This window comes from Phoxinus phoxinus, assembly GCF_949152265.1.
Source record: "Phoxinus phoxinus genome assembly, chromosome: 10".
Taxonomy (NCBI): Eukaryota; Metazoa; Chordata; class Actinopteri; order Cypriniformes; family Leuciscidae; genus Phoxinus; species Phoxinus phoxinus.
In genome coordinates this window covers 22,090,820-22,114,006 of record NC_136885.1, presented here as the reverse complement: position 1 = coordinate 22,114,006, position 23,187 = coordinate 22,090,820, and the positions used below count along the sequence as shown (strand labels likewise).

General features: G+C 40.0%; 1 protein-coding gene across 1 annotated transcript; it reads right to left on the bottom strand.

Moving 5' to 3' along the window:
• Positions 1 to 13,880: 13,880 nt before the first annotated feature.
• Positions 13,881 to 17,421, bottom strand: LOC307005527 (E3 ubiquitin-protein ligase TRIM7-like). The gene is made up of 7 exons (XM_079625779.1): positions 17,393 to 17,421; positions 16,480 to 16,782; positions 16,308 to 16,403; positions 15,984 to 16,214; positions 15,767 to 15,789; positions 15,567 to 15,688; positions 13,881 to 14,947 (listed from the first exon to the last, which is right to left on the bottom strand). Exons 2-7 carry the CDS (start codon positions 16,558 to 16,560, stop codon positions 14,391 to 14,393), a joined length of 1,110 nt encoding a protein of 369 aa, XP_079481905.1. The 5' UTR covers positions 16,561 to 16,782; positions 17,393 to 17,421; the 3' UTR covers positions 13,881 to 14,390.
• Between the last annotated feature and the right edge of the window lie 5,766 nt (positions 17,422 to 23,187).

Here is a 23,187-nt window from a genome sequence, read left to right as displayed (position 1 = left end):
TTCCGACAGCTGTTTAAAAAAAAAAAAAAGCACTGACATTTATCACTTTTGGGATTTTGACGACAGGTCCCGGGTCATCGTTTTTTTTTTTTTTTTTTTTTATACTGTCCTATCATGGTTAAAAGGCAAAAAATATTCTTTAAACTGATGTTGAGGGTGGGGGAACGGATTCCGACAGCTGTTTAAAAAAAAAAAAAAAGCACTGACATTTATCACTTTTGGGATTTTGACGACAGGTCCCGGGTCATCGTTTTTTTTTTTTTTTTTTTTTTTCATATTGTCCTATCATGGTTAAAAGGCAAAAAATATTCTTTAAACTGATGGTGAAGGTGGGGGAACGGATTCCGACAGCTGGTTTTTTGCCGTTGGATTCTGTTCCCCCCCTCTCATGTTTCTTAGCAGTGAGGTTCAAATACTCAACAAACTTTTGTTTTACACTTGTCCCCTATAGCCTAGTGGTCTAAGCACTGACATTTAACACTTTTGGGATTTTGACGACAGGTCCCGGGTCATCGTTTTTTTTTTTTTTTTTTTTTTTTTCATACTGTCCTATCATGGTTAAAAGGCAAAAAATATTCTTTAAACTGATGTTGAGGGTGGGGGAACGGATTCCGACAGCTGTTAAAAAAAAAAAAAAAAAGCACTGACATTTATCACTTTTGGGATTTTGACGACAGGTCCCGGGTCATCGTTTTTTTTTTAATTTTTTCTTTTTCATACTGTCCTATCATGGTTAAAAGGCAAAAAATATTGTTTAAACTTATGGTGAGGGTGGGGGAACGGATTCCGACAGCTGTTTTAAAAAAAAAAAAAAAGCACTGACATTTATCACTTTTGGGATTTTGACGACAGGTCCCGGGTCATCGTTTTTTTTTTTTTTTTTTTTTTTATACTGTCCTATCATGGTTAAAAGGCAAAAAATTCTTTAAACTGATGGTGAGGGTGGGGGAACGGATTCCGACAGCTGTTTAAAAAAAAAAAAAAAGCACTGACATTTATCACTTTTGGGATTTTGACGACAGGTCCCGGGTCATCGTTTTTCTTTTTTTTTCTTTTTTTTCATACTGTCCTATCATGGTTAAAAGGCAAAACATATTCTTTAAACTGATGGTGAGGGTGGGGGAACGGATTCCGACAGCTGTTTAAAAAAAAAAAAAAAAGCACTGACATTTATCACTTTTGGGATTTTGACGACAGGTCCCGGGTCATCGTTTTTTTTTTCATTTTTTTTTTTTCATACTGTCCTATCATGGTTAAAAGGCAAAAAATATTCTTTAAACTGATGGTGAGGGTGGGGGAACGGATTCCGACAGCTGTTTAAAAAAAAAAAAAAGCACTGACATTTATCACTTTTGGGATTTTGACGACAGGTCCCGGGTCATCGTTTTTTTTTTTTTTTTTTTTTTTTTTCATACTGTCCTATCATGGTTAAAAGGCAAAAAATATTCTTTAAACTGATGGTGAGGGTGGGGGAACGGATTCCGACAGCTGTTTAAAAAAAAAAAAAAGCACTGACATTTATCACTTTTGGGATTTTGACGACAGGTCCCGGGTCATCGTTTTTTTTTTCATACTGTCCTATAATGGTTAAAAGGCAAAACATATTCTTTAAACTGATGGTGAGGGTGGGGGAACGGATTCCGACAGCTGTTTTAAAAAAAAAAAAAAAGCACTGACATTTATCACTTTTGGGATTTTGACGACAGGTCCCGGGTCATCAATTTTTTATTTTTTTCATACTGTCCTATCATGGTTAAAAGGCAAAAAATATTCTTTAAACTGATGGTGAGGGTGGGGGAACGGATTCCGACAGCTGTTTTAAAAAAAAAAAAAAAGCACTGACATTTATCACTTTTGGGATTTTGACGACAGGTCCCCCGGGTCATCGTTTTTTTTTTTTTTTTTTTTTTTCATACTGTCCTATCATGGTTAAAAGGCAAAAAATATTATTTAAACTGATGGTGAGGGTGGGGGAACGGATTCCGACAGCTGTTTAAAAAAAAAAAAAAAGCACTGACATTTATCACTTTTGGGATTTTGACGACAGGTCCCGGGTCATCGTTTTTTTTTTTCGTTTTTTTTTTTTCATACTGTCCTATCATGGTTAAAAGGCAAAAAATATTCTTTAAACTGATGTTGAGGGTGGGGGAACGGATTCCGACAGCTGTTTAAAAAAAAAAAAAAAGCACTGACATTTATCACTTTTGGGATTTTGACGACAGGTCCCGGGTCATCGTTTTTTTTTTTCGTTTTTTTTTTTCCATACTGTCCTATCATGGTTAAAAGGCAAAAAATATTCTTTAAACTGATGGTGAAGGTGGGGGAACGGATTCCGACAGCTGGTTTTTTGCCGTTGGATTCTGTTCCCCCCCTCTCATGTTTCTTAGCAGTGAGGTTCAAATACTCAACAAACTTTTGTTTTACACTTGTCCCCTATAGCCTAGTGGTCTAAGCACTGACATTTAACACTTTTGGGATTTTGACGACAGGTCCCGGGTCATCGTTTTTTTGTTTTTTGTTTTTTTTTCATACTGTCCTATCATGGTTAAAAGGCAAAAAATATTCTTTAAACTGATGTTGAGGGTGGGGGAACGGATTCCGACAGCTGTTAAAAAAAAAAAAAAAAAGCACTGACATTTATCACTTTTGGGATTTTGACGACAGGTCCCGGGTCATCGTTTTTTTTTTAATTTTTTCTTTTTCATACTGTCCTATCATGGTTAAAAGGCAAAAAATATTGTTTAAACTTATGGTGAGGGTGGGGGAACGGATTCCGACAGCTGTTTTAAAAAAAAAAAAAAAGCACTGACATTTATCACTTTTGGGATTTTGACGACAGGTCCCGGGTCATCGTTTTTTTTTTTTTTTTTTTTTTTATACTGTCCTATCATGGTTAAAAGGCAAAAAATTCTTTAAACTGATGGTGAGGGTGGGGGAACGGATTCCGACAGCTGTTTAAAAAAAAAAAAAAAGCACTGACATTTATCACTTTTGGGATTTTGACGACAGGTCCCGGGTCATCGTTTTTCTTTTTTTTTCTTTTTTTTCATACTGTCCTATCATGGTTAAAAGGCAAAACATATTCTTTAAACTGATGGTGAGGGTGGGGGAACGGATTCCGACAGCTGTTTAAAAAAAAAAAAAAAAGCACTGACATTTATCACTTTTGGGATTTTGACGACAGGTCCCGGGTCATCGTTTTTTTTTTCAGTTTTTTTTTTTCATACTGTCCTATCATGGTTAAAAGGCAAAAAATATTCTTTAAACTGATGGTGAGGGTGGGGGAACGGATTCCGACAGCTGTTTAAAAAAAAAAAAAAAAGCACTGACATTTATCACTTTTGGGATTTTGACGACAGGTCCCGGGTCATCGTTTTTTTTTTTTTTTTTTTTTTTTTTCATACTGTCCTATCATGGTTAAAAGGCAAAAAATATTCTTTAAACTGATGGTGAGGGTGGGGGAACGGATTCCGACAGCTGTTTAAAAAAAAAAAAAAGCACTGACATTTATCACTTTTGGGATTTTGACGACAGGTCCCGGGTCATCGTTTTTTTTTTCATACTGTCCTATAATGGTTAAAAGGCAAAACATATTCTTTAAACTGATGGTGAGGGTGGGGGAACGGATTCCGACAGCTGTTTTAAAAAAAAAAAAAAAGCACTGACATTTATCACTTTTGGGATTTTGACGACAGGTCCCGGGTCATCAATTTTTTATTTTTTTCATACTGTCCTATCATGGTTAAAAGGCAAAAAATATTCTTTAAACTGATGGTGAGGGTGGGGGAACGGATTCCGACAGCTGTTTAAAAAAAAAAAAAAAAGCACTGACATTTATCACTTTTGGGATTTTGACGACAGGTCCCGGGTCATCGTTTTTTTTTTTTTTTTTTTTTTTCCATACTGTCCTATCATGGTTAAAAGGCAAAAAATATTCTTTAAACTGATGGTGAGGGTGGGGGAACGGATTCCGACAGCTGTTTAAAAAAAAAAAAAGCACTGACATTTATCACTTTTGGGATTTTGACGACAGGTCCCGGGTCATCGTTTTTTTTTTCATTTTTTTTTTTCATACTGTCCTATCATGGTTAAAAGGCAAAAATATTATTTAAACTGATGGTGAGAGTGGGAAAACGGATTCCGACAGCTGTTAAAAAAAAAAAAAAAAAGCACTGACATTTATCACTTTTGGGATTTTGACGACAGGTCCCGGGTCATCGTTTTTTTTTTTTTTTTTTTTTTTTCATACTGTCCTATCATGGTTAAAAGGCAAAAAATATTCTTTAAACTGATGGTGAAGGTGGGGGAACGGATTCCGACAGCTGTTTAAAAAAAAAAAAAAAGCACTGACATTTATCACTTTTGGGATTTTGACGACAGGTCCCGGGTCATCGTTTTTTTTTTCAAATTTTTTTTTTCATACTGTCCTATCATGGTTAAAAGGCAAAAAATATTATTTAAACTGATGGTGAGGGTGGGGGAACGGATTCCGACAGCTGTTTAAAAAAAAAAAAAAAGCACTGACATTTATCACTTTTGGGATTTTGACGACAGGTCCCGGGTCATCGTTTTTTTTTTTTTTTTTTTTTTTTCATACTGTCCTATCATGGTTAAAAGGCAAAAAATATTATTTAAACTGATGGTGAGGGTGGGGGAACGGATTCCGACAGCTGTTTTAAAAAAAAAAAAAAGCACTGACATTTATCACTTTTGGGATTTTGACGACAGGTCCCGGGTCATCGTTTTTTTTTTTATTTTTTTTTTTTCATACTGTCCTATCATGGTTAAAAGGCAAAAAATATTCTTTAAACTGATGGTGAAGGTGGGGGAACGGATTCCGACAGCTGTTTTTTTGCCGTTGGATTCTGTTCCCCCCCTCTCATGTTTCTTAGCAGTGAGGTTCAAATACTCAACAAACTTTTGTTTTACACTTGTCCCCTATAGCCTAGTGGTCTAAGCACTGACATTTAACACTTTTGGGATTTTGACGACAGGTCCCGGGTCATCGTTTTTTTTTTCGTTTTTTTTTTTTTCATTTTTTTTTTTTTTTTCATACTGTCCTATCATGGTTAAAAGGTTAAAAATATTCTTTAAACTTATGGTGAGGGTGGGGGAACGGATTCCGACAGCTGTTTAAAAAAAAAAAAAAAAAAAAAAAGCACTGACATTTATCACTTTTGGGATTTTGACGACAGGTCCCGGGTCATCGTTTTGTTTTTTTTTGTTTTTTTTTCATACTGTCCTATCATGGTTAAAAGGCAAAAAATATTCTTCAAACTGATGGTGAGGGTGGGGGAACGGATTCCGACAGCTGGTTTTTTGCCATTGGATTCTGTTCCCCCCCTCTCATGTTTCTTAGCAGTGAGGTTCAAATACTCAACAAACTTTTGTTTTACACTTGTCCCCTATAGCCTAGTGGTCTAAGCACTGACATTTAACACTTTTGGGATTTTGACGACAGGTCCCGGGTCATCGTTTTTTTTTTTTTTTTTTTTTTTTTCATACTGTCCTATCATGGTTAAAAGGCAAAAAATATTCTTTAAACTGATGGTGAGGGTGGGGGAACGGATTCCGACAGCTGTTAAAAAAAAAAAAAAAAAGCACTGACATTTATCACTTTTGGGATTTTGACGACAGGTCCCGGGTCATCAATTTTTTTTTTCATTTTTTTTTTTCATACTGTCCTATAATGGTTAAAAGGCAAAACATATTCTTTAAACTGATGGTGAAGGTGGGGGAACGGATTCCGACAGCTGTTTAAAAAAAAAAAAAAAGCACTGACATTTATCACTTTTGGGATTTTGACGACAGGTCCCGGGTCATCGTTTTTTTTTTTTTTTTTTTTTTTATACTGTCCTATCATGGTTAAAAGGCAAAAAATTCTTTAAACTGATGGTGAGGGTGGGGGAACGGATTCCGACAGCTGTTTAAAAAAAAAAAAAAAGCACTGACATTTATCACTTTTGGGATTTTGACGACAGGTCCCGGGTCATCGTTTTTTTTTTTTTTTTTTTTTTTCATATTGTCCTATCATGGTTAAAAGGCAAAAAATATTCTTTAAACTGATGGTGAGGGTGGGGGAACGGATTCCGACAGCTGTTTAAAAAAAAAAAAAAAAGCACTGACATTTATCACTTTTGGGATTTTGACGACAGGTCCCGGGTCATCGTTTTTTTTTTCATACTGTCCTATAATGGTTAAAAGGCAAAACATATTCTTTAAACTGATGGTGAGGGTGGGGGAACGGATTCCGACAGCTGTTTTAAAAAAAAAAAAAAAGCACTGACATTTATCACTTTTGGGATTTTGACGACAGGTCCCGGGTCATCAATTTTTTATTTTTTTCATACTGTCCTATCATGGTTAAAAGGCAAAAAAATTCTTTAAACTGATGGTGAGGGTGGGGGAACGGATTCCGACAGCTGTAAAAAAAAAAAAAAAAAAGCACTGACATTTATCACTTTTGGGATTTTGACGACAGGTCCCGGGTCATCGTTTTTTTTTTTTTTTTTTTTTTTTTTCATACTGTCCTATCATGGTTAAAAGGCAAAAAATATTCTTTAAACTGATGGTGAGGGTGGGGGAACGGATTCCGACAGCTGTTTAAAAAAAAAAAAAAAGCACTGACATTTATCACTTTTGGGATTTTGACGACAGGTCCCGGGTCATCGTTTTTTTTTTCATTTTTTTTTTTCATACTGTCCTATCATGGTTAAAAGGCAAAAATATTATTTAAACTGATGGTGAGAGTGGGAAAACGGATTCCGACAGCTGTAAAAAAAAAAAAAAAAAAGCACTGACATTTATCACTTTTTGGGATTTTGACGACAGGTCCCGGGTTTTTTTTTTTTTTTTTTTTTTTTTTTTTTTTTTTTTCATACTGTCCTATCATGGTTAAAAGGCAAAAAATATTCTTTAAACTGATGGTGAAGGTGGGGGAACGGATTCCGACAGCTGTTTAAAAAAAAAAAAAAAGCACTGACATTTATCACTTTTGGGATTTTGACGACAGGTCCCGGGTCATCGTTTTTTTTTTCATTTTTTTTTTTTCATACTGTCCTATCATGGTTAAAAGGCAAAAAATATTATTTAAACTGATGGTGAGGGTGGGGGAACGGATTCCGACAGCTGTTTAAAAAAAAAAAAAAGCACTGACATTTATCACTTTTGGGATTTTGACGACAGGTCCCGGGTCATCGTTTTTTTTTTTTTTTTTTTTTTTCATATTGTCCTATCATGGTTAAAAGGCAAAAAATATTCTTTAAACTGATGGTGAAGGTGGGGGAACGGATTCCGACAGCTGGTTTTTTGCCGTTGGATTCTGTTCCCCCCCTCTCATGTTTCTTAGCAGTGAGGTTCAAATACTCAACAAACTTTTGTTTTACACTTGTCCCCTATAGCCTAGTGGTCTAAGCACTGACATTTAACACTTTTGGGATTTTGACGACAGGTCCCGGGTCATCGTTTTTTTTTTTTTGTTTTTTTTTCATACTGTCCTATCATGGTTAAAAGGCAAAAAATATTCTTTAAACTGATGTTGAGGGTGGGGGAACGGATTCCGACAGCTGTTAAAAAAAAAAAAAAAAAGCACTGACATTTATCACTTTTGGGATTTTGACGACAGGTCCCGGGTCATCGTTTTTTTTTATTTTTTATTTTTTATACTGTCCTATCATGGTTAAAAGGCAAAAAATTCTTTAAACTGATGGTGAGGGTGGGGGAACGGATTCCGACAGCTGTTTAAAAAAAAAAAAAAAGCACTGACATTTATCACTTTTGGGATTTTGACGACAGGTCCCGGGTCATCGTTTTTCTTTTTTTTTCTTTTTTTTCATACTGTCCTATCATGGTTAAAAGGCAAAACATATTCTTTAAACTGATGGTGAGGGTGGGGGAACGGATTCCGACAGCTGTTTAAAAAAAAAAAAAAAAGCACTGACATTTATCACTTTTGGGATTTTGACGACAGGTCCCGGGTCATCGTTTTTTTTTTTTTTTTTTTTTTCATATTGTCCTATCATGGTTAAAAGGCAAAAAATATTCTTTAAACTGATGGTGAGGGTGGGGGAACGGATTCCGACAGCTGTTTAAAAAAAAAAAAAAAAGCACTGACATTTATCACTTTTGGGATTTTGACGACAGGTCCCGGGTCATCGTTTTTTTTTTCATTTTTTTTTTTTCATACTGTCCTATCATGGTTAAAAGGCAAAAAATATTCTTTAAACTGATGGTGAGGGTGGGGGAACGGATTCCGACAGCTGTTTAAAAAAAAAAAAAAAAGCACTGACATTTATCACTTTTGGGATTTTGACGACAGGTCCCGGGTCATCGTTTTTTTTTTTTTTTTTTTTTTTTCATACTGTCCTATCATGGTTAAAAGGCAAAAAATATTATTTAAACTGATGGTGAGGGTGGGGGAACGGATTCCGACAGCTGTTTTAAAAAAAAAAAAAAGCACTGACATTTATCACTTTTGGGATTTTGACGACAGGTCCCGGGTCATCGTTTTTTTTTTTATTTTTTTTTTTTCATACTGTCCTATCATGGTTAAAAGGCAAAAAATATTCTTTAAACTGATGGTGAAGGTGGGGGAACGGATTCCGACAGCTGTTTTTTTGCCGTTGGATTCTGTTCCCCCCCTCTCATGTTTCTTAGCAGTGAGGTTCAAATACTCAACAAACTTTTGTTTTACACTTGTCCCCTATAGCCTAGTGGTCTAAGCACTGACATTTAACACTTTTGGGATTTTGACGACAGGTCCCGGGTCATCGTTTTTTTTTTCGTTTTTTTTTTTTTCATTTTTTTTTTTTTTTTCATACTGTCCTATCATGGTTAAAAGGTTAAAAATATTCTTTAAACTTATGGTGAGGGTGGGGGAACGGATTCCGACAGCTGTTTAAAAAAAAAAAAAAAAAAAAAAAGCACTGACATTTATCACTTTTGGGATTTTGACGACAGGTCCCGGGTCATCGTTTTGTTTTTTTTTGTTTTTTTTTCATACTGTCCTATCATGGTTAAAAGGCAAAAAATATTCTTCAAACTGATGGTGAGGGTGGGGGAACGGATTCCGACAGCTGGTTTTTTGCCATTGGATTCTGTTCCCCCCCTCTCATGTTTCTTAGCAGTGAGGTTCAAATACTCAACAAACTTTTGTTTTACACTTGTCCCCTATAGCCTAGTGGTCTAAGCACTGACATTTAACACTTTTGGGATTTTGACGACAGGTCCCGGGTCATCGTTTTTTTTTTTTTTTTTTTTTTTTTCATACTGTCCTATCATGGTTAAAAGGCAAAAAATATTCTTTAAACTGATGGTGAGGGTGGGGGAACGGATTCCGACAGCTGTTAAAAAAAAAAAAAAAAAGCACTGACATTTATCACTTTTGGGATTTTGACGACAGGTCCCGGGTCATCAATTTTTTTTTTCATTTTTTTTTTTCATACTGTCCTATAATGGTTAAAAGGCAAAACATATTCTTTAAACTGATGGTGAAGGTGGGGGAACGGATTCCGACAGCTGTTTAAAAAAAAAAAAAAAGCACTGACATTTATCACTTTTGGGATTTTGACGACAGGTCCCGGGTCATCGTTTTTTTTTTTTTTTTTTTTTTTATACTGTCCTATCATGGTTAAAAGGCAAAAAATTCTTTAAACTGATGGTGAGGGTGGGGGAACGGATTCCGACAGCTGTTTAAAAAAAAAAAAAAAGCACTGACATTTATCACTTTTGGGATTTTGACGACAGGTCCCGGGTCATCGTTTTTTTTTTTTTTTTTTTTTTTCATATTGTCCTATCATGGTTAAAAGGCAAAAAATATTCTTTAAACTGATGGTGAGGGTGGGGGAACGGATTCCGACAGCTGTTTAAAAAAAAAAAAAAAAGCACTGACATTTATCACTTTTGGGATTTTGACGACAGGTCCCGGGTCATCGTTTTTTTTTTCATACTGTCCTATAATGGTTAAAAGGCAAAACATATTCTTTAAACTGATGGTGAGGGTGGGGGAACGGATTCCGACAGCTGTTTTAAAAAAAAAAAAAAAGCACTGACATTTATCACTTTTGGGATTTTGACGACAGGTCCCGGGTCATCAATTTTTTATTTTTTTCATACTGTCCTATCATGGTTAAAAGGCAAAAAAATTCTTTAAACTGATGGTGAGGGTGGGGGAACGGATTCCGACAGCTGTAAAAAAAAAAAAAAAAAAGCACTGACATTTATCACTTTTGGGATTTTGACGACAGGTCCCGGGTCATCGTTTTTTTTTTTTTTTTTTTTTTTTTTCATACTGTCCTATCATGGTTAAAAGGCAAAAAATATTCTTTAAACTGATGGTGAGGGTGGGGGAACGGATTCCGACAGCTGTTTAAAAAAAAAAAAAAAGCACTGACATTTATCACTTTTGGGATTTTGACGACAGGTCCCGGGTCATCGTTTTTTTTTTCATTTTTTTTTTTCATACTGTCCTATCATGGTTAAAAGGCAAAAATATTATTTAAACTGATGGTGAGAGTGGGAAAACGGATTCCGACAGCTGTAAAAAAAAAAAAAAAAAAGCACTGACATTTATCACTTTTTGGGATTTTGACGACAGGTCCCGGGTTTTTTTTTTTTTTTTTTTTTTTTTTTTTTTTTTTTCATACTGTCCTATCATGGTTAAAAGGCAAAAAATATTCTTTAAACTGATGGTGAAGGTGGGGGAACGGATTCCGACAGCTGTTTAAAAAAAAAAAAAAAGCACTGACATTTATCACTTTTGGGATTTTGACGACAGGTCCCGGGTCATCGTTTTTTTTTTCATTTTTTTTTTTTCATACTGTCCTATCATGGTTAAAAGGCAAAAAATATTATTTAAACTGATGGTGAGGGTGGGGGAACGGATTCCGACAGCTGTTTAAAAAAAAAAAAAAGCACTGACATTTATCACTTTTGGGATTTTGACGACAGGTCCCGGGTCATCGTTTTTTTTTTTTTTTTTTTTTTTCATATTGTCCTATCATGGTTAAAAGGCAAAAAATATTCTTTAAACTGATGGTGAAGGTGGGGGAACGGATTCCGACAGCTGGTTTTTTGCCGTTGGATTCTGTTCCCCCCCTCTCATGTTTCTTAGCAGTGAGGTTCAAATACTCAACAAACTTTTGTTTTACACTTGTCCCCTATAGCCTAGTGGTCTAAGCACTGACATTTAACACTTTTGGGATTTTGACGACAGGTCCCGGGTCATCGTTTTTTTTTTTTTGTTTTTTTTTCATACTGTCCTATCATGGTTAAAAGGCAAAAAATATTCTTTAAACTGATGTTGAGGGTGGGGGAACGGATTCCGACAGCTGTTAAAAAAAAAAAAAAAAAGCACTGACATTTATCACTTTTGGGATTTTGACGACAGGTCCCGGGTCATCGTTTTTTTTTATTTTTTATTTTTTATACTGTCCTATCATGGTTAAAAGGCAAAAAATTCTTTAAACTGATGGTGAGGGTGGGGGAACGGATTCCGACAGCTGTTTAAAAAAAAAAAAAAAGCACTGACATTTATCACTTTTGGGATTTTGACGACAGGTCCCGGGTCATCGTTTTTCTTTTTTTTTCTTTTTTTTCATACTGTCCTATCATGGTTAAAAGGCAAAACATATTCTTTAAACTGATGGTGAGGGTGGGGGAACGGATTCCGACAGCTGTTTAAAAAAAAAAAAAAAAGCACTGACATTTATCACTTTTGGGATTTTGACGACAGGTCCCGGGTCATCGTTTTTTTTTTTTTTTTTTTTTTCATATTGTCCTATCATGGTTAAAAGGCAAAAAATATTCTTTAAACTGATGGTGAGGGTGGGGGAACGGATTCCGACAGCTGTTTAAAAAAAAAAAAAAAAGCACTGACATTTATCACTTTTGGGATTTTGACGACAGGTCCCGGGTCATCGTTTTTTTTTTCATTTTTTTTTTTTCATACTGTCCTATCATGGTTAAAAGGCAAAAAATATTCTTTAAACTGATGGTGAGGGTGGGGGAACGGATTCCGACAGCTGTTTAAAAAAAAAAAAAAAAGCACTGACATTTATCACTTTTGGGATTTTGACGACAGGTCCCGGGTCATCGTTTTTTTTTTTTTTTTTTTTTTTTTCATACTGTCCTATCATGGTTAAAAGGCAAAAAATATTCTTTAAACTGATGGTGAGGGTGGGGGAACGGATTCCGACAGCTGTTTAAAAAAAAAAAAAAGCACTGACATTTATCACTTTTGGGATTTTGACGACAGGTCCCGGGTCATCGTTTTTTTTTTCATACTGTCCTATAATGGTTAAAAGGCAAAACATATTCTTTAAACTGATGGTGAGGGTGGGGGAACGGATTCCGACAGCTGTTTTAAAAAAAAAAAAAAAGCACTGACATTTATCACTTTTGGGATTTTGACGACAGGTCCCGGGTCATCAATTTTTTATTTTTTTCATACTGTCCTATCATGGTTAAAAGGCAAAAGATATTCTTTAAACTGATGGCAGTTAAGCTCCATCCACAAAAAAATTGAATCAGCCTTTTTTTAAGCCACTTCATCAAAACCTCTCAAAATGAGGGTGGGGGAACGGATTCCGACAGCTGTTTTTTTGCCGTCGGATTCTGTTCCCTCCCTCTCATTTTTCTTAGCAATGAGGTTCAAATACTCAACAAACTTTTGTTTTGCACTTGTCCCCTATAGCCTAGCGGTCTAAGCACTGACACTTAATACTTTTGGGATTTTGACGACCAGAGTTCAAGTTCTGTGTCATCGTTTTTTTTTTTTTTTTTTTCATACTTTTGGGATTTTGACGACAGGTTCAGGGTCATCGTTTTTTTTTCTTTTTTCATACTTTCCTATCATGGTTAAAAGGCAAAAGATATTCTTTAAACTGATGGCAGTTAAGCTCCATCCACAAAAAAATTGAATCAGCCTTTTTTAAAGCCACTTCATCAAAACCTCTCATATTGAGGGTGGGGGAACGGATTCCGACAGCTGTTTTTTTGCCGTCGGATTCTGTTCCCCCCCTCTCTTTTTTCTTAGCAGTGAGGTTCAAATATTCAACAAACTTTTGTTTTCCAGTTGTCCCTTATAGCCTAGTGGTCTACGCACTGACATTTAAAACTTTTGGGATTTTGATGACCAGAGTTCAAGTCCCGGGTCATCGTTTTTTTTTTTTTTTTTTTTTTTTTTTTTTCATACTTCTCTATCATGGTTAAAAGGCAAAATATATTCTTTAAACTGATGGCAGTTAAGCTCCATCCACAAAAAAATTGAATCAGCCTTTTTTTAAGCCACTTCATCAAAACCTCTCAAAATGAGGGTGGGGGAATGGATTCCGACAGCTGTTTTTTTGCCGTCGGATTCTGTTCCCCCCCTCTCATTTTTCTTAGCAGTGAGGTTCAAATACTCAACAAACTTTTGTTTTGCACTTGTCCCCTATAGCCTAGCGGTCTAAGCACTGACATTTAACACTTTTGGGATTTTGACGACCAGAGTTCAAGTCCCGGGTCATCGTTTTTTTTTTTTTTTTTTCATACTCTTTTTTTTTTTTATACTGTCCTATTATGATTAAAAGGCAAAAAATATTCTTTAAACTGATGGCAGTTAAGCTCCATCCACACAAAAATTTAATCAGCCTTTTTTTAAGCCACTTCATCAAAACCTCTCATAATGAGGGTGGGGGAACGGATTCCGACAGCTGGTTTTTTCCATTTTTACTTTTAAATTCTATGGGGATCTGTGGTTCAGATATCAACTATTGACATATGACTAGTATCTATTCGAGCTGTTGCTGGTAACTGTTCCAGTTTTACGATGATATCTGGATTGTGTTATTTGTTCCTGTTTACCATTTTAACTATTCATTAGATATCAGCACTTATTCTGTAAGTTACTAGTAAGTTGGTAACAATTTTACACTTACACCATTTATTAGATTAGAGACTAATGTGCATGGCAATTGTTACTTGAAACATCTTTAACCTTAATACATATCTTACTCAAACTGTAAGAACAGCTGTCTTTCTGTGAGCCATTTGCTTTCTCTCACTAACATGCAAACAAGAGACAAGATGCATTAATGATAAAGCTCAAGGTGAACTCTACACTTTTATTTGTATGTAGCAATTTACACTTTTTTCAAAGGAAACCAAATTAAGTTCTCAAACTCTTACTGTACCTCAAGTTACCAAAATATTGAGCATTATAGATCAGTATAGAACAGTTTAACTAAATTTAAATTATTAGAACACTGAGCGTCAACATTTGCTAAGATAAATCACAGTTTGCCTATTGTCTGCCATAGACAACGTAAACAAGAATGACTGCAAACTGACAAGACAGCATCCCAAAAGATAAATATACCAAAACAAACTTCCAAACAAACTTTATACCTCCTTTAATTACAGGTCTTGACCACAGGCAAAATCCTCAGAGAGACGCTACACAGATTGCAGAAGAATGGAAAGACCTTCTCCATGAAATCGGTCGTGAATGAGTAATAGAGAGTATCGCTGAGAGGATCTCTGAATGAAAGCTGTTCATCATCCAAATCGAGCTTCACTCTCACTCGCTTTGGTTTCTCACACCCAAGCAAAGGGATGCATGACGCATGAGGAGCCTTCAGACTGAGCGTGTTGCCGTCGTAGCCGATGCACCAGACCTCGCTGGGCAGACTGGTGACTCCTTTTCTCTGGACAGACTCTGTAGTGACTCCCAGCATCCAGAAGGTGCTGTCTCCCACATCCACATCCCAAATGTGTGTCCCTGAGGAATAGCCCACAGAGCCCAGAACACAGGGAAACCTATCAAATCTCTCCGGGTTAGCGGGAAGCTCCTTCCTCTGCACACCAGTCACGTCATCCTCGTCAAACTCATCTTTTTCCCTCAAGCATGTCAGATCTTCAGACAGTATAAGTTGAGAGTTAGCGGTGTTGGGATCAAGCACGACAGGAGCTAAAAAAAAAAGAATATTGCAAAGATGTTGCTTGTAATGTAATTAATCACTGATACTTAAGAAAAAAATAACACGACTGCTTATTAATATTTGGAAAAAAAACTTCTGCCAAATCATAGTCATGTGGTCCAACAAAAAACAAAACAAAACAAAAAACAGGAAATGATACAACTGACCCTCATGACTGTGTGTCAATGTCAGTCTTATCAGATAATTGGACTTTTTACACAACACAAGATTAGGTCATGTTATAAAATGTAATTTATGACTCCCCAAAATGTAATGATATTTATGAACTAGTAATTTTTGATTTTTGTTAAAAAACTTTTTTGAAAAATGTTTCAAAACCTTAAAAATGACAATTAAGATGTAAGGAAATATTATTTTTCATGGTTAAATCACATGACAAATCATAATTTACCCCCAAAACTTAAATAAGAAACCAACGTAATACAAAGAGTACATTTCTAACGTGTTTTAAGCTATTTTTCTATATCAGACGTTCTTATTTGCCATTACCCCAAGATAAGATAAGATAATAATTGCTTGTCAGTTTCACCGGAGTGAAGCTTTATATTGTTCATAAAAAAAGTGTCAATGTTTTATAAAGCAACTCACAGTAACTTATTTCGGAAAGTCTTATTTTTGACCACACTGTGAACTTCAAATTGCCCAGGTATTGTGCGGTATCAATCAGCACTCCTTGAACTGGGTCTGGATCCTGGTTCATGTCCTGGGCTCTGGAAGCACATTCAGAGTCAGACTCAGCACTACTGTTTAACTTCAATACTGAGGAAAGGAGAAGAAAGCCTGCTCACCTCTTCATCATGTCCTTGAATTTCTATTGAAAATTTAGGAAATATGAAAAGTTAATGAAGACAGCATAAACTAAATTGTTTTTACAATTTTTTCTCTCACGTTTTTGTCCTGTCGTACCTTTTAAAATCATGCAGTGTGAGAGCAGAGTAAACAATTAAAAACAAGCAGAGAAGAAATTATTAAAAACAAGCAGAGAAGAAATGATTAAGAACTAACCTGAAGGAACTGGATGTCCCCACTGTCCAAATTACTTCTCAATTCTGTTATCAGTCCGGACAGAGATACTATTTCAGCATTCATCTTATCAATTTTGTCTTTCATGAGCTGTTTTTTGTGTGTTTGTTCCTTGTTCAGTGCAGCAAGGATGGCTATTTCTTCATCATACAGAAGCTGGTGAAGATGCTCGAAGTCCTCCCGGATGACTTCCTTTGTGTGGCAGACCTGGTGCTGAACACCAAACAACACACATACAAAAACATGTTATGTCATAGAATTCTCAGTAACAAGTAATAAATTAGACTCATAACAAATCAGACTTACACATATGTGCTCAGCCTGTTGATCATATTCAAATCTGGCATGTTGTATCATCTTCAGTTTTCTAGTCAAGAGACTAAGTTCTCTCCGAAAAGGTCTCTAAAATTAAGAGTTTGTTTATCAGAACACTAAATATGGCAAAAAATGTATTAAGGTCACTGAACATGTAGGCTACCTTTCGTTCCTCAGCGAGCTCACAAACAGGACGGCACGTGTGTGTTTTGTGTTCGAGTGACTCTCTGCAAACCAAGCACATGAGCTGTTCATCATGCAGACAGAACAGACTCAGTCTCTCCCGGTGAATCTCGCACAGCTCCTCTGAAAGGCCCCGGTAATCCAGGAAAGCTTGGCATAAATTTTTCAGTGCCAGGTTAACGTGAGGGTTCTGGTTGGTTCTTTTTCTGCACACCGGACATTCTCTTGACCCTTTGGTCGTCCAGTACTGTTGGGTACAGACTCTGCACAGACTGTGGCCGCACTGAAGCAACACGGGATGTTTGAAAATGTCACGACAAACAGGGCACGTAAAATCCTCTTCAATAAAAGGACGTTTCGGTTTCGACGCCATATCTCTGCCACTTTGCGCTAATACGCAAAAAACGTTCGTTTTCTGTCAAAGTCTGTTAAACTTTAAGTTGCACTGTAGCCTACACTTTCATTGCATATTAGTTCTGATAAGCGCAACAGAAGAGCTTTTTGTGTCAGTCACTTCTTGGCCAATACGCATTTAACCGTAATACAAAAACAAGACATTTTGAATTGTCCTTGACCGAAAAAAATAAATTCAGTTACACAAATAAAGTAGCTAGGCCACCACGGAAAGGATTTTTTGCAGGCTTATCGCAAACTTCAAAACCAAAAGTGATTTCCCCCTCCACCCCCCAATAAACGCCCCGCCCCAAAAAAACAAATCTAAAGATTTCGTTGGTCATGTCAATCATTGTACTACAACGCGAATATGTGAAGTGAAGAAACCCGAAACATCGATCATAAACGTTTAAAAAAACATTGAAAAAGAATAAAATAAGGACAAGAATCAAACTGAGAACAGTCAAATTACTCATCCCTAGTTAAATGTTTATAGTTACATTTCCAACTTTCCTCGCATCTGAGCTGGAAGGCCACGCCCCTTTTCAGCGCTGCGCTCGTTGTATTTTGTCTTCCGGTCTGTATTTTTACAGCAATCTTGCGTATTTACAGGGCTGCCAACTCTCACGCATTGAGCGTTGAACAATGTCACAATGTTACATTTATATCAGGAAAGCAATTTAATGACCATTTATAGGCTGGAAAAATTAGCTATAGAGTTTTGTTAAATATGTCCACTATTTAGGCTACATATTATATTTTTGCTAATATCATTAAAGTTGTTATTATAATAAATACCACATTATATTTCATTTAAGTTGTTATTTTTAACCTTTAATAAAAATAGCCTAGGGCTCTCTATGTTTACAGCATTAGTGATTTATTTTTTAACATGTATCTGCTGTAACTAATAATTATCAAAATGAATCGATATTGAATCAAGATGTCAAGCAATAATAAATACAGTAACCTGCCAGTAATTGTAACCATGCAGCTAAACATTGTTACATGTTGTCAGTAAACTTAATAAAAAATAAGTTACCAAATGTTTTGACAATCACAAAGCAAGTTTTTTTTTTTTTTTTCACATACCCCATCTTTACTGTTTACAAACTTAGCTGTAACAAAGAGAGGCTGTAAAAGCACCAGTGTGCGGGAGTGGTGGGGTTAAAGCTGTTACCTTAATAATACAGTAACAGGTAATACAGTTCTCTTACGTAGAGTTCTCTCGTACTGCGTCGAAGAACGCTACGGGAAAGATATTTCTTTGTCGAGATTGAAGCCTAAAATTAATCCTTAATTTTGTAATAATGTAAAACGCTTTTCTGAAGCATACAACCTAGGCGGAGCAATACAGCTCACCCATTGGCTGCTCTGCCAGAAAAGCACAGCCTATGCGAGGCCAGGACGCTGACCAATGAGGGCGCTTCGCGCCCTTCTGCGTCACCTCCCGCCCAAACAGGCGTGGCCTAGGCCTATAAATACGAGCATAGCTGTCTAACACGCCGATTTTCTTAAATTCACGAAGCTGCACGCATCGCTGGATTGGATTCGAGCCTCCACAGCCGTTTGGAACAAGCACCTCAGCAGGACGCGCCTCTTACCTGAAGCCGCTGGTCATCGCCGCCTTCAGCCGCCGTTCCCTGCTGCGCTTCTCCGGCGTGGAATATCCTTTACATTATGTGTGTGTGTTTTGTGTGTGTGTTCGCCGTCGCGTCACACAGTTTTTCCACACTAAAAGAGCCGAGCGTCTTTTTCAAGATGTCTCGCACCTCCTGTGGCTCGTGTAGAGCCCCGCTCAGCGACGGGGACCACGTGCTTGTGTTTCCTGCCTGTGAGTATCACGCAGCTTCAGCTCTCGTCGATGGCGGCTGCCATCACTGTGATTTGATGCCTACGGTGACTCTGCGGACTCGCCTGGCGTTCATTTACTGAAGCTGCACCCCCTTTTCCGCCCGCTGTAGTGCCGCGCCGTGAAAAGCGCCGTGCTCAGCGGAGCCCGGAACCTCCCTTCACCACGAGATGCTCGCCGCTGCTGCCGCTAGCTTCTCCGCCCGCTTCGCTCGACTCTCTGACCGACGGACAAGGGCCGCTGTGTGCCGCCGCGTCCGTCATGGATGAGGAAGATGAAGCCGTGTCTGTGAAGGACGACTGCTGTTCTCTCCTCGCTTCGGGTAGCGAGGGATGGGCGAGCTCCGAGGATCTCCCCTCCCCCGCCGCTCGTGAGCGTCGACGGAGAAAGACCAGCATCGATGCGCTTACCGGCTGGATGGCTGCTTTTCTGCAGAGGAACGTACGTTACCGTCCTCACGACCCGCGCCTTTTCTTCCTGAATTCACGAGGAAATCGCGGAGTCCCGGAAAGCCCCGTTTTCAGCCAGGATGCGCATTTCTGCTTCGAGGAAAGCTACAGTGTTAAAATCCCGCCGCGGCCGGATTTCACTAAAATGTCTCGCTCGCACAGTCCCAACATTCGCGACCGTGCCAGTGTATTTTGCAGTCACCAAATCGGCATCAATGCCCGTTTGCCTGCACACAGACGCCGTTTTCACGACGCCCCAGGTAAATCTGAAAATGTATTTACTGGTGTCCCGGCCACGGCCGATGGTGTAATGTGTGTATCCGTAATGCCCACGACCTAGTGCCCATTCGTACACACAAGCACAGCCCTACACAATACAGGGCTTGCACACATAAAATCGACCCGTGTCGGTTGTGCTTCACATGTAAGTTAGTGAACGTGCCCGCTTTTCAGTGCCCACAATCACTACACACTGCATGTCCCGTGGTTTCTGTAAAAACGAAACGAATGCACGGTCAGTCGGTTCTGATAGACAGTACTCTCTGTGCTACACGGTGTCCCGGCCACAGCCGATGATGTAATGTGTGTATCCGTAATGCCCACGACCTAGTGCCCATTCGTACACACAAGCACAGCCCTACACATACAGGGTTTGCACACATAAATCGACCCATTTCGATTGTGCATTATAGGTAGTGAGCGTGCCCGTTTTCAAGCGCCCACAATCACTACAAACTACATGTCACACGGTTTCTATGAAACGAAACCAATGCACGGTCAGTCAGTTCTAATAGACAGTACTTCCCAGTGCTATAAATGTACCCGCGTTCACGCACCCACATTTATTCTCAAACATGCCGAGCCGTACGGGGTTCGCACCGCGCGCTCTCTCTTTCACCTGAGAGAGCTGAGAGCGCGCGCGGGCTGCCCGCTCGATTAAGCGCGCCCCCGCATCACGCTGCAATGGCGCCCATGTTACAGCACACGACTGCTCTCGTGTCGCCGCCATTTCGCGACCAGAGCCCGGTTTTTCAACCCGTGCAAGCACAGCCCTGAACAACGCAGGGTCTGCACACATAAAATCGGCTCATGCCGATTGTGTTTTACATGTAGTGAGCGTGACCCACTGCCAAGTGCCCACAACCACTACACACTGCACGTTCCGCGGTTTTCTGTAAAAACGAAACTAACGAACGGTCAGTCAGTACACAAAAACAGTGTTCCCGGTGTTATAAATGTGCCCGCCACCAAGCGCCCACGTTTATTCACAAACATCACGAGCCCTACGGGACTCGTCCCGCGCGCTCTCTCTCGACACAGAGAGCTGAGCGCGCGCGGGATGCATACTGTGTTAAACATGCCCCCCGCCTCACACGCCACGGCGTCCATGTCACAGCACACGGTTGCTCTCGTGTCGCCGCCATTTCGCGACCAGGGCCCAGATTACATTCAACCCCTAGTCACACGTGCAGATGCATGGGAATGACTTCCCGGGGTCTCAGAATGGGTGCTAGAGACTATAAAAAGAGGCTATTCGCTACAGTTTCATCGACGCCCTCCCCGTTTCACGGGAAAAGTCGAAACCACGGTAAAAACAGAAGTAGCACATCTACTTCGAGCCGAAATAGCGAAGCTATTGAGCAAAGGGGCCATAGAGCCTTTATCTCAAGCTCAGAGCGAAGGGGGTCTGTACAGCAGATATTTCCTGGTACCGAAGAAAGACGGGGGTCTCAGACCCATTTTAGATCTAAGGCGTCTGAACAAAACGCTAACAAAGCGGAAGTTCAGAATGCTCACGACCAGAAAAATCCTCGCGCAAATTCGCCGAGGAGACTGGTTTATGGCGATAGATCTGAAAGACGCGTATTTTCACATACAAATTGCGTCACGTCACAAGCGATTTTTGAGATTCGCCTTCGAGGGCCGGGCATATCAGTACACAGTCCTGCCATTCGGCCTATCCCTAGCACCTCGTACATTTACAGTGTGCATGGACGCGGCGCTGGCACCCCTGAGACTCCGAGGCGTTCGAATTCTGAACTATTTGGACGATTGGCTGATTCTAGCTCAATCTCCGTCAGAACTCGCTCACCACAAGACACTAATACTCGATCACCTCGAGTGCTTAGGTCTGAGAGTCAATTGGGAGAAAAGTTCACTGTTTCCCAGTCAAAGGATCTCCTTTTTAGGACTGGATCTGAACTCACTGTCTATGACAGCACGCCTGTCATCACAGCGCAGGCGAAATACCCTGCAAATGGCGAAATCCTTCCGCAGCGGCCACATAGTGCCGCTCAGGAGATTTCAGAAAATGCTGGGCCTCATGGCCTCAGCCTCTACAGTGCTGCAGTTGGGCCTGCTGCGCATGCGCCCACTACAGTTCTGGTTGAGAACGCGCGTACCGCGCCGAGCATGGTTACACGGTCGTTATCGCCTCAAGGTCACTCAGGAATGCATTTCAGCCCTGACACCATGGAGAGCGTCAGACTGGTACCGGTCAGGTGTAAGCCTGGGGACTTCCTCGAGCCTGAAGGTGGTGTCCACGGACGCGTCCACCTCAGGCTGGGGAGCACTGCTCGACGGCAGACCGCTCTTTGGCCAATGGGCAGAGCGAGCCAAACTACCGCACATAAACTGCCTGGAAATTATGGCGGTGGACTTTGCGCTGAGGCGTTTCTGTCCCCGGATAAAAGGACACCACGTCCTGGTCCGCTCGGACAACGTGTCGGTAGTAGCCTACATAAACCACCAGGGTGGCCTGAGGTCCCGAAACCTATTCAGGTTAGCGGAACGCATACTGGTGTGGGCCCAGCACAACCTGCGCTCGTTAAGAGCAATACACGTGCCAGGCCACTTGAACGTAGGCCCGGACAGACTCTCACGGAACAATGTTCCTACGGGAGAGTGGTCCCTACACACACAGACAGTGCGTCTGCTGTGGAAAAGGGTTCGGCAGAGCGGAAATAGACCTGCTTGCAAACCAGGAAAACGCTCACTGCCCAGAATTCTTTTCGAAGAGCGCGAACGCGCTGGCCAGAGTCTGGCCCCGCCGTCCGCTCTATGCCTTTCCTCCTGTCTCACTCCTGCCTCAAGTGCTGGAGCGTATCAAGGAGAGCGGATGCTCGGTACTACTGGTTGCTCCATACTGGACGAATCAGACCTGGTTCCCAGCTTTGATGCGACTAAAAAGTACTGCCCCGTGGCCGATTCCAGTGAGGAGAGACCTCCTCTCACAGGCCAAGGGCGCGATCCTGCATCCTCACCCCGAGCTTTGGTCCCTACACGTATGGGCCATAAACGGGTACCCGCTAACCTCCCAAGAGGAGTGTTAGACACGATCGAGCAAGCTAGGGCTCCGTCTACTAGACGGCTCTACGCTTCCAAATGGTCGGTGTTCTCTGGATGGTGTTCAGATCAAGGTCTGTCACCACTTCAGTGTGGAGAACCGGAGATTCTCTCCTTCTTGCAAGAGCTATTGGATAAGGGAAGAACCCCATCCACGCTCGAAGTCTATGTGGCTGCCATATCAGCGTTCGTTAATCCAACGCTTGGCCGTTCACTAGGCAGGAACGACCTGGTGGTCCGTTTCCTTAGAGGCGCCAGGAGGTTAAACCCCCCAAGGCCCCCCTCAGTCCCCGTTTGGGACCTTTCTACAGTGTTGAACGCTATGAAAGGGGCCCCTTTCGAGCCTATTCACTCAGTTGACATGAAACACCTGTCTTTCAAGACCGTGTTTCTTTTGGCTCTCGCTTCAGTGAAGCGTGTGGGAGACTTGCAAGCGCTCTCAGTGAGAGCTTCTTGTATGGAGTTCGGGCCAAACGACTCTGTAGTCGTATTGAAACCGAAGCATGGGTACGTGCCTAAGTCCCTCAACACACCGTTCAGGGCTCAGGTCATCTCCCTGTCGGCTCTGCCGGCTTCAGAGGACGGAAATAGCCCCCTTTGCCCGGTCAGGGCATTAAGAGCTTATGTGTCCCGCTCCGCTGTTTTTCGA